General features: G+C 32.0%; 2 protein-coding genes across 13 annotated transcripts in view; both read left to right on the plus strand.

The window, feature by feature from the left end:
- LOC122402287 overlaps positions 1-13852 on the plus strand; it is a 684713-nt gene that overhangs the window by 12145 nt on the left and 658716 nt on the right. The window lies entirely within an intron of this gene.
- Positions 344-11909, plus strand: LOC122402299 (RNA-binding protein squid). 12 transcript variants are annotated; one of them, XM_043404975.1, is made up of 10 exons: positions 344-595; positions 3937-3972; positions 4289-4329; positions 4526-4653; positions 4904-5050; positions 5120-5251; positions 5334-5601; positions 8354-8425; positions 10317-10432; positions 10629-10770. In XM_043404975.1, the coding sequence occupies exons 1-9, from the start codon at positions 471-473 to the stop codon at positions 10382-10384; spliced, it is 1017 nt and encodes a 338-aa protein (XP_043260910.1). In that variant the 5' UTR covers positions 344-470; the 3' UTR covers positions 10385-10432; positions 10629-10770. The 12 variants fall into 12 exon arrangements, with proteins under 12 accessions (XP_043260910.1, XP_043260914.1, XP_043260907.1 ...); XM_043404979.1 differs by having other exon boundaries at positions 5334-5559; XM_043404972.1 differs by lacking the exon at positions 10317-10432 and having other exon boundaries at positions 10629-11908.

Below are 13852 nucleotides of genomic sequence, written 5' to 3' on the forward strand. Positions count from 1 at the left end.
TGTATGATAAAAATAGTTTCGGAATATGTATCTATCTAACCTTTCTTTTATACTGTGAAAGCAAATCGTGTAAAATATATAACACTTACAGAAAGTAATTAAATTCTGTGCAAGCTTAGAATTGTATAAAAAGAAGGTAGTTTTGTTTATGGTATAGAAACGACTGTATATAAATATTTCTGAATTTTCAGGGTGGCACGGTGTCGCGATGATACGACACTGGACGTTGAAATCTGATTGGCTGCGGACATTAGGGGAGGTAAAGAGATTCCATGATGCTTTGCGCGGAATCTCCTGAGTCAAACTGAGCGCAAGTCGTACTTCTCCCTTCTCCATTCGGCGGCCGAACAGTACGGACGTGAGAGTGTTGTTAGCTCGTGCAGTGTATTTAAATATTCTCTAAAGCACGATTTATAATTGTGTTTTTGTGTTTCCTTTATTAAAAAAACTGAAAAAAGTATAATAAAATAATGGCCGATCAGGAGAACAAGGACTTCAGCGAAGATATCGCCGATCAAAACTTCGAGCAGAACGGTGAAGCGGAGAACGGCGGCGGGGACGCCGCAGAAAATGGCCAAGAGTCGCAGGAGGACAGGTAACCTTTCCCGTCTCTGGATCTCAATTCTTTTCACTTAAATCGAACGTTATTAGCAAAAATTACCAATTACAACCCGATGCTCATTAAACGCGCGTGAATTCACAATAAACGATTCCGTACCGAGAAATTGCTTTGTGCGATACACGATTATCGCGGAATGACAAAATGGCGGATACGCGAGGTTCCCAAAATTGTAATCCATCTCCATCGATCATGAAACAAGTATTTCGAGTATTACAATTAACTTATTTTCATCTGCTGCAGTATGGAAAATCCTTAGGTATTAATCTTTTTTGGAATAAGCTATGAACAATAGAGGGAAGTGATTTTTAGCGAGGCAAGTAGGAATGCCGGCCGCAAGTTGAGAAAGGGCGCGCCCACGCATTGTTGTAAAAAGCAGTAAAGAGAAAAGTGAATTTCAACGATGAAAAAAAAAGTATTTCGTTCGTATCTTTGAACGCACTTTGCTTGGGTTCGTGTTTTGTCTTTTGTTACGATTACATCGTATCACGTCTTGGAAATTTTCCCACGCAACAAATTATCACGCATTTCGTGCAACAAAGCAGGATACTTATTAAATAATTTTACGTAAATGTTAATCGATATGTAGATTATTCAGGGAGGGAAATGCGCAATGTTTCGTTAATTTAGTAACGCCGTGATATTTTTAAAAGTATAATTCGTAGATTTTAAGAATTCTTGGTGGCTGGTGGCACAGCAAGCACCTTGCCTTTCCCCTTTTTCAGCGTAACGAGATCTCAAGCTGGACGATTTGCCTACCGACGAGTTTAGTCCGATGTCGATGTTGATGTACGGAACACAGTCTTATGTAAATATTTTGTAATATTTGCACTACATCCGTTCTTTATTCTCTTTTCATTATCACAGCATTTTGGGTTCTATACCAAAGGGATTATTTGACTTTTTTCCCTTGTATCCCTACAGCTTTGGATTGTCGCAAACTTGTTGCATAGTTTGGGGTATGTTTTTGCAATATGGGTAAGCTATTCTTAGATTTTAACTTGTAGAAATATTTAAAACGATATTGGGAGAGAAGATGTAACCTTCAAATTTAATGAAACTGTTATTGGAGAAAGACACATTAAATGTTAATGTACGAATATGTTTATGCTTATTTTTAGCATGTTGCGTTCAAGACGTGATAAGAATTTGGAGGTGTGCCTCCTCTAACCCATTACAAATTAACGGTTGCGCGTGTAAGGGACGTGATTTCTATGCATAAAGTAACAAGAGTTAAATAACTGATGGCCGGCATTCTACTGTTTTGTTACGAAAACAATAATAATACGAGAGAAATAAAAATAAATGTTGCATGTTATATATTTTTTTTCTTTTTTTTGAAAACTAAGATAAGATACTTGTATACATATAAGAATAAGTATTAATTATAACTTTTATATGTGCTGTTGTTGCGAGGTATAAGTTTAATTGTTTAAAGTTTTGTAATTTTTGTGTAAACTCCTAATTTCTGCTCTTCCTACCTAGTTAATTCTATATTCTAGTTTTGTAATTCGTGAAAAAGAGGTTATGATCTCATCAATGATAAAAATTTGTACACGTTGCGCAAATAATAATTGTAATATTTTTATAGAACATAAACTTTGAAATGCATTTTTGGCCGGCTGAGTCTTCCTCGTTGATTCATTGCAGCTGAATTCTGGTTAGTCAATTGTTTACGATTGACAGTATGTACGCTTTCCTGGGATCTGTGAACCGAAACGTGAAGCCTTATGATTGACTTCCGAGTCTGAATTATTGTGAGAAGTCTGCGTCAAGTTCAAGTCCGTCATGTTTCGTCACAACACAAGCACTGGAAGTCGAGTCAATTACGTCAGATCAATAAGTCTCGCACAGACACACACTTGCCTGCTGGGTCACGCGTAGAGTAATTTCTGATCCGATGTCAATGCTGTTTGGGCGTGATCAAAGCACAGAGTCACTAGGGCCAATGCGAAAAACTCCAATAGGTCGGAATGCCATTAACCCAGTTTATGTGGCTTGGTCTGCAGGTGGCAAACGACCCAGTGCGATTATGGCGGGCGGCTCGCAACCGGCTAACCGTGACCCGACCAACAACTGATTACCGGCGAGTGACTGGTGCCTACGGTATTTATCACCAGCCCTAGATGATACATGAAAAGATCGATCTAAGTACAGACAACTACCATCACACTGCCAGAAAAGTGAAAAATATTGCAGCTCGTTATATATATATATTTGTATATGAAAAGGCTGAAAAGTATATATCAGGAGTCGAAACATAATAATATTTTGCTGATGACTAAACAAAGAGAGAGAAAGAGAGAAAGAAATATAACATATATATATACGTATATACATAAATATAAATAAACGTCCAATATTCTGTGCCATATAGATATTTAAAAAAAGTATCGAGAAGTTCATCGTTAACTTGTAATGCAAAAACAATTTTTTTAGCTTTTTAATAGAGTTGCAGTCTATCTACCATATGCCAATTCTTTGGGCCAATCAGCAGTCAGAGTTCAACTTGGAAAAGTTAAATCTTATTTCCTTTAGGAGCAGCTGTATGTCAACTGGAGTTGTAACTATTGTTCGGGTTCACATGAACGTCATGAAAAGTACTTTGCTCTCTCATTGTGTTAATTTTTACATATACTTTTTTTGCAACTTTTTCCTTTAATTTTTGTTGACAAGCACATTTATCCGAAGTTCAAATCAAGGTCTCTATGTGGTGTGCAAAGCAGTCTCTTCTCATGGTTGTTTCTTATAATCCTATGTTTCTTATTAAGGATAAACACGTATCTTTTGTATGATAACCTTGTATCAGTGAGTTCATTTATTCTAGGAATATGGTATTCTCATGTTTTTTATTAATATCGTTAACTATCACAATTAAGATAATTTTACTCTCACAAAGATATTCTTCCAAATTTTAAAGTAGACATTACCGTAGGTTGTTTGATCGACTATAGAATACATTTATACACGAGTATATAATAATATTTATATCGATTAAGAAGCTTTTAATAAATTAACATAATATATATATTACCTATTAAATAAAATTCCTTACCAAATGTCTTCAAAAATTTATCCAGTGACCCTTTTCCGAACGATAATATTATACTGGTCTAATTACGTTTCTTGTATATTGTTGATATTAAATTTTAATATTTTAACTCTTCTAATTTTTCCAGGGGTCAAGTCAAAACTCCTTTTTCAAATATAAATGGAAATGATTTGTAACAAAACTTAAAATTTTTGCTTCAACCTTAGTCCTTTATTATATAAATTTCAAAGATCGTTGTAATAAAATTCATTACATTACTTTGCAGGTCAAGCGGAAGTAACCAGGATTCGTTGAATGATAGGTACATTCAATTTTTATTATCTTTTTGTTTTGTTTTTAAGTCCATGCATGTCAGTGAGTATTTCAAAAAATACAATAAGTGAATTGTGTACTCGTCATATTGAAATGATAGCCAATTTATTAATAATATTGGATTATAATTTTAAAGGAAAAAGATTACTACAATTGTAATTTTCAAACACTTTCAAACACTTGTCAATAACAAAGATCTTATTGCAACAAAATAGAATATTGCTTATTAAAAAGATTGAGTCTATAGTCCTCTAAAACTGAAAATTGATGTCGTTCAACAATTGTTTTATTTTTGCTTTTTACAGAAAATTGTTTGTTGGTGGGTTAAGCTGGGAAACTACAGATAGTGAGTATATTTCTTTTCTTTTGATTAAGTATTGTTTTTTATTTATAAACAATGATGTTTCTTCTTAGGACACCTTCAGATGACTTTGTCATATGAGATAGTATTATGAACTGAGTTGTTTTTTATTATAATTCTATCGATTATAATGAATATTCATAACTTCATTATTTTTTAAACCAAACCTATTGTTTTACAGAGGAATTACGAGACCACTTTGGCACGTATGGTGATATTGAGAGCATTAATGTGAAAACGGATCCTAACACAGGACGATCGCGAGGGTTTGCTTTCATTGTTTTTGCAAAAGCTGAATCTCTAGACAAGGTAGAGTAACAATAGAAAATAAACAGAATACTTATTTCAAGATCAAGAATTGTTAGAAATTGAAAATTCAAAACCAAATCTTTGAGAATCGTGAGATTATTGAGAAACTTTCAGTATGATGATATTTTTTTATTGTCAGTTCTGCTACTGACTTATTTGATGATACTTCCTTAGCTGAATTTAAAAATCACAAAACAAATTCATCAAGACAATGTACAAGAATATTATTAAAGGTCTTTGGTAATTTCAGATTATGGCAGCTGGCGACCACGTAATCAATAACAAGAAAGTCGATCCCAAAAAAGCGAAAGCTAGGCACGGTAAAATCTTCGTTGGCGGTCTTTCGACAGAATTATCAGACGACGATATCAAGAATTTCTTCTCCCAATTTGGAACTGTAAGTTTCCCTGTCCTCCAATTTCATCAAGTTCCATCAGTTTTTCTAATTGCAATTGTATTGTTTCAGATCGTCGAAGTAGAAATGCCATTCGACAAGACAAAGAATCAACGGAAAGGGTTCTGCTTCATTACTTTTGAATCCGAGCAAGTGGTAAATGAATTGTTGAAGACTCCTAAGCAAACGATCAATGGTAAAGAGGTACGTTTGAAAACAATGAATGGATCCTGTACGATTGATAGCAATTTGTGCGTGTATTGAAACGATTTAATATTGTACATAGGTCGACGTGAAAAAAGCTACACCTAAACCAGATGGTATGGGAGGAATGCGGGGCGGTGCTGGTGGACGAGGAGGTCGCGGAGGAAGAGGTGGACGAGGACGCGGATTCGGCGGTCAAGGTGGATGGGGACAAGGTGGATACGGAGGTGGATACGGCGGCGGTTACGGTCAAGGCGGCTATGGCGGTGGCTATGATGGCTACGGAGGAGGCTACGATTATTACGGCGGTGGGTACGGCGGCTATGGTGGTTACGACTACAGTGGATACGGTAATTTTATTGATTATTATTAAAGAACTTACACGCGCTTATCGCTGTGTAGGATCATTTCGAAGAATTTGGTTTTTTCCTTTTCATAATAATCAATAGCAGAAGATTATCTGCTACTACCGTCCCAGTGTATTCGGCAGACGATATCATAACTTTAAAATTATTATAAGTTATATCTTTTATGTTCAACCTGTCTAGTCTTCCTCTATATATATATACATATATATATATCTCAATATATACATATATACATATATAGACATTTCATTTAACGCCGTAATTTAGGGAGTTGTGCAGGACTTCGAAATTACGAGTGTTCTTTGGTCAAATATCTGAACATTTTGTCACATATATGCTCCAAACAGTCTTATCGAAACGATTTGAAACATATTTTATTTAATCGGATGGAGTACTTAACTGCAAAATTTCCGACGATCGACGAGAAACGGTTTAATGTCAACCACGACAACATCTTTTTTTTGCAGATACCGCACAAGCTAGAAATATAGTTCGTAAATATGAGCATAGATGAGTTGCGATACAGAACTTTCAGTTCGGAGAATCCAAACGTTTGAACGTAGTATCCGATTATATAAAATCTATCCTGAAACAAGTGTCAAGTATATAATACATATATGTGGCAAGAAACATACAATAAAACTTTTAAAAATTATTATCTGACTCAAGGTTCCTGTTGCCTGCGTCCCTAATGATTGCTTTGAGTAAAACTCGTATTACGTATAATTTTAATTATTATTATACATAAATCCAAATCGTCTGCCTCTATATAGTACTACTTACTTGGTAGTACGTTGATGGAATGACTAAAATTGGTATTGTTTGTATGTATCATACAAAATGATAAAAAGATGTGTGATATTAATTATAACTGACGCTGCAGGGTGAGCGCTGGTTTGCAGGCGGATCAGCGGTATTTTTAATTGTTTTGAAACTTCACATGATCGAATAAATTCCATTGCAAACGAACGACGCGGTTTGACAAATATTTTACTATTTTCTAAATTCGAGTTTTGAATACTGTTGAATGTTACTTCATCGAAGTAAACCAGCAGCTCAAATACGTAGAAACTACATTCGGATTATGTTATTTTACCTTGCGAAATACGCTGCTACATGTCTCCTTCAGACTATGTCGAAACAAACACTTTTAAATTCATAACGGAAAGGTTGAAAATCATGATCCGAATAGTAAATCCCTACTTCCAGAGGGTTGGCTGTTTTTGAGCTGTGACCAACTACCTATTTATTCTAGCAATTTGCTAAGTTATATTCTTTGATGCCTTATGAATATTTAACTTATATATATGTATATATATACACGTACACAATATGTATATATATACATCTATATATATATATATATATATATATATATACACACACATACATGCGAATGAATATAAACATAAACAATAAATTCAAAAAAAAAAGCAGAATATCATATAATATGTAACAGTGAATGTGTGAAGAAAATGAACGTTATATTACAGTCTCTAATATAAACGGTTCAGTTTTCTTTGATATTTAGACTCTATATATACGTAAATACGAATTCTACGCAGCAAATTATTCTCATTTCCTTTTGAAACAAAACATTTTTTAGCCATTTTTTGTCGTTTATCGAATACACGGAACAAAAAAAGTTTCTTGACGCATAAAAAGTATTAATATTTCATACGTTCACTGATTGATGTCAGTGAATCAGTGGAATAAATAAATTCGTTGTCGGGTTGTTCTCTTGTAAATTCTGCAGACTCGCTGACTTCAAATGCACGCAGTCACTGTAACATACTTATATGTGAATTTATGATGTGTAGAAAACATTAAAGCAAAACTACACAGGACTATATGTCGTATGAAATGGTATATTAAACCTTCAATCCTTGCTTTCAAGTCCTGCCACTTAATCCCGATATACGCATGTTTTTACATACTTCCAAATTTCACGTAATCACCTCATTCATATAATGTTTAACACGCTCCTTCGACAATATTCAAATTATCGACACTTGCCGAAAATTGTGTTTGACCTAGTTTTCTTTTTTTTCGTTAATTTGCTTTCCATTTGTCTTTGGCATGATTTTTTTTATTTCTATTTACAAGAACAAACGAACCGGAATCGACTTGCAAAAATTATTTTACGCTACTCACACCGCGTCGATATTTTCGTTGGAAATAACGTAAAAGCAAATTGTCATTATGAATTTACGTGTTCGACCCCTGCATACACTTTCCTTTCCCTGGGACTTTGGCGAATCATTATATAATCATCACATTGAAAGTTTTTCGCCGTTATATATGTTTAAAAGTTTCAAGTGCATGTCATTTTTAATGAACAATTGACTCAAATAGTATTTCGAGAAAGAAAATTTTATGAACAGCCTCTGCACTTATGTTGTATGTTACATAATTAAATGTGCAAACAATGAACCCTTTGGAAGACATGATTGTCTTGTCACATTGTTGTGAAAATACTTGTATTGCGTGATACGATTTCTAATACATTTGCAACGAGCGTTTTAATGTTCAAAGTTTCTAAAGCTGACAAGATTTTTCTTTACATAGACAATGACAAACGCGGGTTTATACATCTACGGTAATTTAGTATTATTATCATAGTAATATTTTACCATAGAAATAAAAGAAAACCATAAAAATAAAAGTAACAGTTATCGGTACATGTTAATACTGACCCCATTGTCTCTTGTACCGTGTGTTCCATGAAACGCAGACGGCTATGGCTATGGCGGTGGTAGTTACGATGGTGGCTACAGTGGTGGGCGCGGTGGTGCACGCGGTAAAGGTACGCATTAGCGTTCCTTCTCTATTTTGTATATCCCCGACCGTCCCATCTTTGTTAGCAATATGTCCATTTTCAAAAGTCATTATCATTTCATCGATTATTTTTCATCAGCCATTACTTTATTTCCCCATCTTGTTTGCCTTTTATCCTCCCGTCAACGTTTCCCTTTATTTTCTCTAAGTATGTGTGTACATGTACGTGTGAGCATATGAAACTTATATTTTACTACTTTCATACTTACGATACTGTTAAGGATAATATGGATTTTAAACATTAATCTAATGCGCATTACTAAATGCATAGAAACATTAATTTTCTTACCACTTTCTTTCATATAGATGTTTCCATCGATTTTGCTTGTTTAGTTTGTTTGCAAATCGATGTTACTTACCTTGTTTTCTTTAACCAAGTAATAAATCATCTACGTCATGTTTTTAAACAGTTGCACTCGTCGATGGTACTTTGCATAATTTGTTTGCAAAACGATGTTACTTCTATGTTTTCTTTAACCAAATAACAAAAGTCTATGTCTTTTTATTAGACAGTTGGACTCCGTCCGAAATTAATGAGCTCTATACTGGTTGTTTTTTTTTCTTAACATTTGACATTAATAATTAATTTTTTTAGCTCCATAGTGAAAGGCCTATCAACTATCTATCGGTGACATCGCAGTAAACGATTTGAAAAAGCACGTATAAAGAAAAATACATGGTTACTTAATATTATACTGCTTTCTTAATCACGTTTGAGAATGGCAATAGTACGTAACACGTTTAACTAAACTATAGTATACGTTTTACACGCTATTAGCGATAAATACTGCTTTGACTTCACTAGGAAATCGAGTTAAAGGTTCTCAAATAAATTAAGAATTATTTGAAACGATGGTTTCCGATAAAGAATCTTTTGATCTTGAGATAACATCTCTTATGATCTGATTAACTTCAAACAAAACTGGTAATTACATAGTACTATTTTATAGTGAAATACTGGAAAATATTTTTGTTTCGAATGAAATCCAAATTTTATATTGCAAGCAAAATTTTTATTTATGAGATATAAAAAATATCGTATTCTGTATGTTAGATATTTCGAAAATGTTTGGTTAAAGAAAAATTTATTTTATACAATTTTTATAAATAATAATTCTTGCTATTAATATTGTTTGATGTTTTCTTCATAATTATGTAACAAAAATATTATAGTTTGTTTTTCACTGGTGTCTTAATCAATTTCTTCTGCATGTTACGTTGAGTTTCATCAAAATTTATCGTCTATGCAAAGTAGTACGCATTAAACTATAAATAATGAAGAATGGAAAATTGTACTTGATACCAACACCGCTAAATCCATCTCATCTTTGTTTCACTTACACATCCTTTAACCTTAAACATTTCTGGTTATTTTGTAGAAATAATTTAAAATTATTCTTATTAATGGTACATAGAATCATGCTGTTAATCCTAAGACTTTATAAGTAAAGACTTATTTAAGGTTATTTTTAGATTGTTTAAGTAATTCGAAAGTTTTCTTAAACATGTATTCGATACAATCTCTTAGTATTCCAGCATACGAAGATTCCAGAAATGTATAAGGAGAAAAGGAGAGTATGAATCAGAACGCAGCCTGCAGCTTACTACCTTAGCCTGTAGCCTCTATGTAGATTCTTCGTAGTTTTATATCCATTACGTTAGTCTGTATTTTCATATTATTTCATACTTTATTCTGTTATTGATAGAAGTGTGCGTGCGTTAATTTCCATGAATTGACCATTTTACGGTCTTTTTCTAATTTTTAATATTAAATATAAAGAAACGAAAAGAAACGGTGGGAAGGAAGAGGGGGAATAACGAAGTTGCTGGACTAACGTACGTCATGGGTATTGTTTCAGGAGGCTCAGGCTACGGCGGAAAGCAGAGGGGAGGTGGTCGTCAGAACCAAAGGCACCAACCCTATTAATGGAAATCATTCATTGCGACCGCAATGCAATTCGCATTGTAACCGCTGGTGAGTCATCATAACTTTCCTGACATCTATAACTTCGATATCAACAACCTTTTTCTTCCTTTTCCAATATCACTTACATTGAAACATATATTGTTTTTTTTTTTTTTTTTTTTAATGCGACTAAATTAATTTTAGACGCGCGATAGATGGAGACGCGCGCGACGGAAACGTTTCAATGATTATTTTTTCTTTCCAGGTTTCCTGTCCTACAACAAATCTCATAACTCGTTAAATCATCATTCCATTAAACCACGCCTCTTTCAACAAGAATTTCAACAACGCAGATTACTGCCGCAAAATAAAATGAATCATCAGGAGTCACGACAAAAACTGTAATAGCTTTTCACATCTTGCGTTTAGCAATACATCTGTATTATCGAAAACAACAGAAGCAAAACATATATACATATATATATTATATATATATATACATATAGGTACATGATGCTTTCTTCCATCTCTCGTTTACCCATTTGTACAAAGCGAAAGATACTTCATGTTTTTCATTGGTCTCGGTTCATCTTATTTATCATTAACTTTTTTTTTTACTCGCCCGTTACGTTACACGACGTTCAGTGTAAGGCACCCCTGTCGTATCGTAGTACGTTTGCAAAGAAATTAACGTTGTACATTGACAATATAAAATGTAGTACAATGATAATACCAAACGTATGGATGACTAAATCGACGTTTACATACCTTACGATGAAACATTGTAACGTATTAACATATATTTGTGCAAACGGGGAAAGCAGAAGATGGGAAATAATTTAAAATACAGATATTAGGAAGAATCAAGTTTTCTTATTCACCGCTTGGGACTGTCGAAGAACAAATTCGTCCCTATTTTTAACAATAAGATTATTTTAATTTGTCTATATAAAACTAAACTTAATAAGATGAAAAAAAACCCACTATAGAAGAGTAAGCAGGCAATGTACTTTTTACACGGCTACGTTAAGACAAAAAAAAATGAAAAGTACCGAGTTGTTTATAATGATTGTGGGAAGAATGAAATGAAGTAAAAAGATTATTGCTTCCTTATTGGTAAGAAAAATAGGATAAAATAAATTCATGTTGTGTACATAATATATCTCGCGTATGTTTGTATTTTTGTTGACCGATCCTAATAATTTAATTTTTTGAAAAGAAAAACGAAATATGTACACAATAGTTCTTTCAAACATAGTGATGAACGTCGATATACTAGATTTAAATAAGACTGACACGGAGGTTTTGTGAATTTGCATTGCAAACAATATTTTGCTGATTCTACTACAGTACTTGTATCGAGCTAGATATTTCAGTTTTTAATCTACACTCAATGATAACACTGTACATTATATTTATATATATATCGACAATTTCATTCTAGACAAAAAAAGGTCGTCGTAATAAGGTTTTTAAAGTAAAAGGAAATATTGTATTTTTCTCAAATTCAACACTGTTCCATGTCACAAAAGTATTACATTAAAAAAAAATTAGAGAAAAAAAAAGTGTTGCCTTTTAATTACACAATTGAAGTTTCTTGTAATATTATATACGAATTCGAAAAAATTATTTTAGAAAATTAGACGAATTATACTTGTATAGTTTCATGTTTCATAAATTTATAAAATTCGAAATTCTTTTCTTTATTTGGCAATTTTTTTTACAGTCCAGTATTGCAGTATTTTATAGTGCAATAATTATGTTACTATATTACTTAGTAAGTAAACAAAATTATTTTTCGTGTTTATTTGATGGTTTGTGCCAAGACAAAAAAAAATGAAATGAGTTTTTTTGCATGTGATACTTATATTATCCACTTCTATCCTGTTGGAGTAACAAAAAATTGTACATTCTAGACACAGCTTGTGTTTCGATGTAATCTCATACTTCAACATTTTAACTAAAATATTTTTAAATATATTAGCAACTTCGCAGATAAGTTATATATATAATAAAACATTGTATAAATTGTAATAGAAAACGCGAAATCTTAAAATTAGGAAACTTCTTTCATAAAGAACGAATCTAAGATTAATTTAAATATATCGAAAGGTTTTGTGTTTTCCATACTTTATTTAAACACGTCCAGAAGCAATATTCTCGTAATATGACATTTTTTGTTCAACCTGTAATATTATTTACAAGTGTAGAATATACTTGCGAGTCTAAATTAACTATCACGAGAACATATAATCAATACATACGTAATAAGAGCGCAAGTTACGAAACTAATGTTTCAAATTTATCATTTTAATTTCTTTACTGTGTTGTGCGTGTAAACTTACAAAAATACCGAAATAAAATGAGAAATTAGACTTCTAAATGAAAACAAACTTTCCCAGTCTGTTTAATTGACCATGTTACGTATCTTTCCTGTAACCAGAATTTTAATTGCCTTTCCTTTTGTTTCAGATATAAGTTTAATACTTTTTTCAGGTTCTCCCCTTAAACTTAAATTATCTATTTTTAGTAGTAAAAAGCATGATCGATTAAACAACTTTTTATGTATTTTGTGTAATAAATTTTCTGTTAATAACATATTAACGAACCACTATTTATTAATACGAAACTAAATATAAAGTACAGCCAATCTCATTTTTTATTTAAATTAATAAATGTTTGGTAATTATCTTGTACGTATTAATAAAAAATTTATTTACATTTGCAAATAATTATCATGACTTCCGATTGTACGATACAATTTTTTTGGTTGACAATTGAACAAATTGAAAAGTCGTGAATATTTGCAAAAAGTATTATATTATACGTATGTATTGTAATAATAAATATATTTATTAAAAGTTATCTGTATTTTTTAGGTTAGAATACAACTTTAGAATACGTAGTTTACAATTCTTAAGTATCGTTCAAAATGATTGTTATTGTGATATTAATTTTACATATGAGATGATTAAAATTAATAGTATGTAAATTTAACATCTAACAAGAGGATAATGATTTTATTATTAATGTGAAAAAGTAGATTGCCATGATAATATTTTCATCGTTATTTCATAAAATATTTATGAATTTTTGCATTATAATAAATAGAGTTATTTTAATATCATGATTTCTATATATTTATAATAAAATGTAATGAATATTACAAATAATTCATCGAGTATATAGTAATTACGTCGTAAGTCTAAAATGCGCCATTCGACAAGTTAGCCAATAGCAAATGAGTTACAGTAGAATGTAATATAATATGTAATTTCAACATTTATTGTTGATACCAGAATTTGTTATTTGTTATTCATTCAATATTATTAGTTATTCGTTTATTCGTCATGGCATCAAATGATCGAAGTTTGTTCTATTACCCTAAATTTGAAAACGACATTTGATCTATTGCTTTGATTTTATATACAATAAATATAAAATAAGTGATAGAAATTTGTTAGTTTTACCAATAATGGACTAATAATA

Source organism: Colletes gigas, unplaced genomic scaffold (assembly GCF_013123115.1).
Source record: "Colletes gigas isolate AHSC1104 unplaced genomic scaffold, ASM1312311v1 Colletes_gigas_Sc00034, whole genome shotgun sequence".
In the NCBI taxonomy this organism is placed as follows: domain Eukaryota; kingdom Metazoa; phylum Arthropoda; class Insecta; order Hymenoptera; family Colletidae; genus Colletes; species Colletes gigas.

What these genes read in the sequence shown, in the direction of transcription:
- LOC122402299 (XM_043404972.1), top strand. Translation starts at nt 471, where the DNA reads ATGGCCGATCAGGAGAACAAGGACTTCAGCGAAGATATCGCCGATCAA. An exon ending in CAAGAGTCGCAGGAGGACAG is followed by an intron (nt 596 to 3,936) that starts GTAACCTTTCCC and finishes ATTACTTTGCAG; the next exon opens with GTCAAGCGGAAGTAACCAGG. An exon ending in TCTTCTCCCAATTTGGAACT is followed by an intron (nt 5,051 to 5,119) that starts GTAAGTTTCCCT and finishes GTATTGTTTCAG; the next exon opens with ATCGTCGAAGTAGAAATGCC.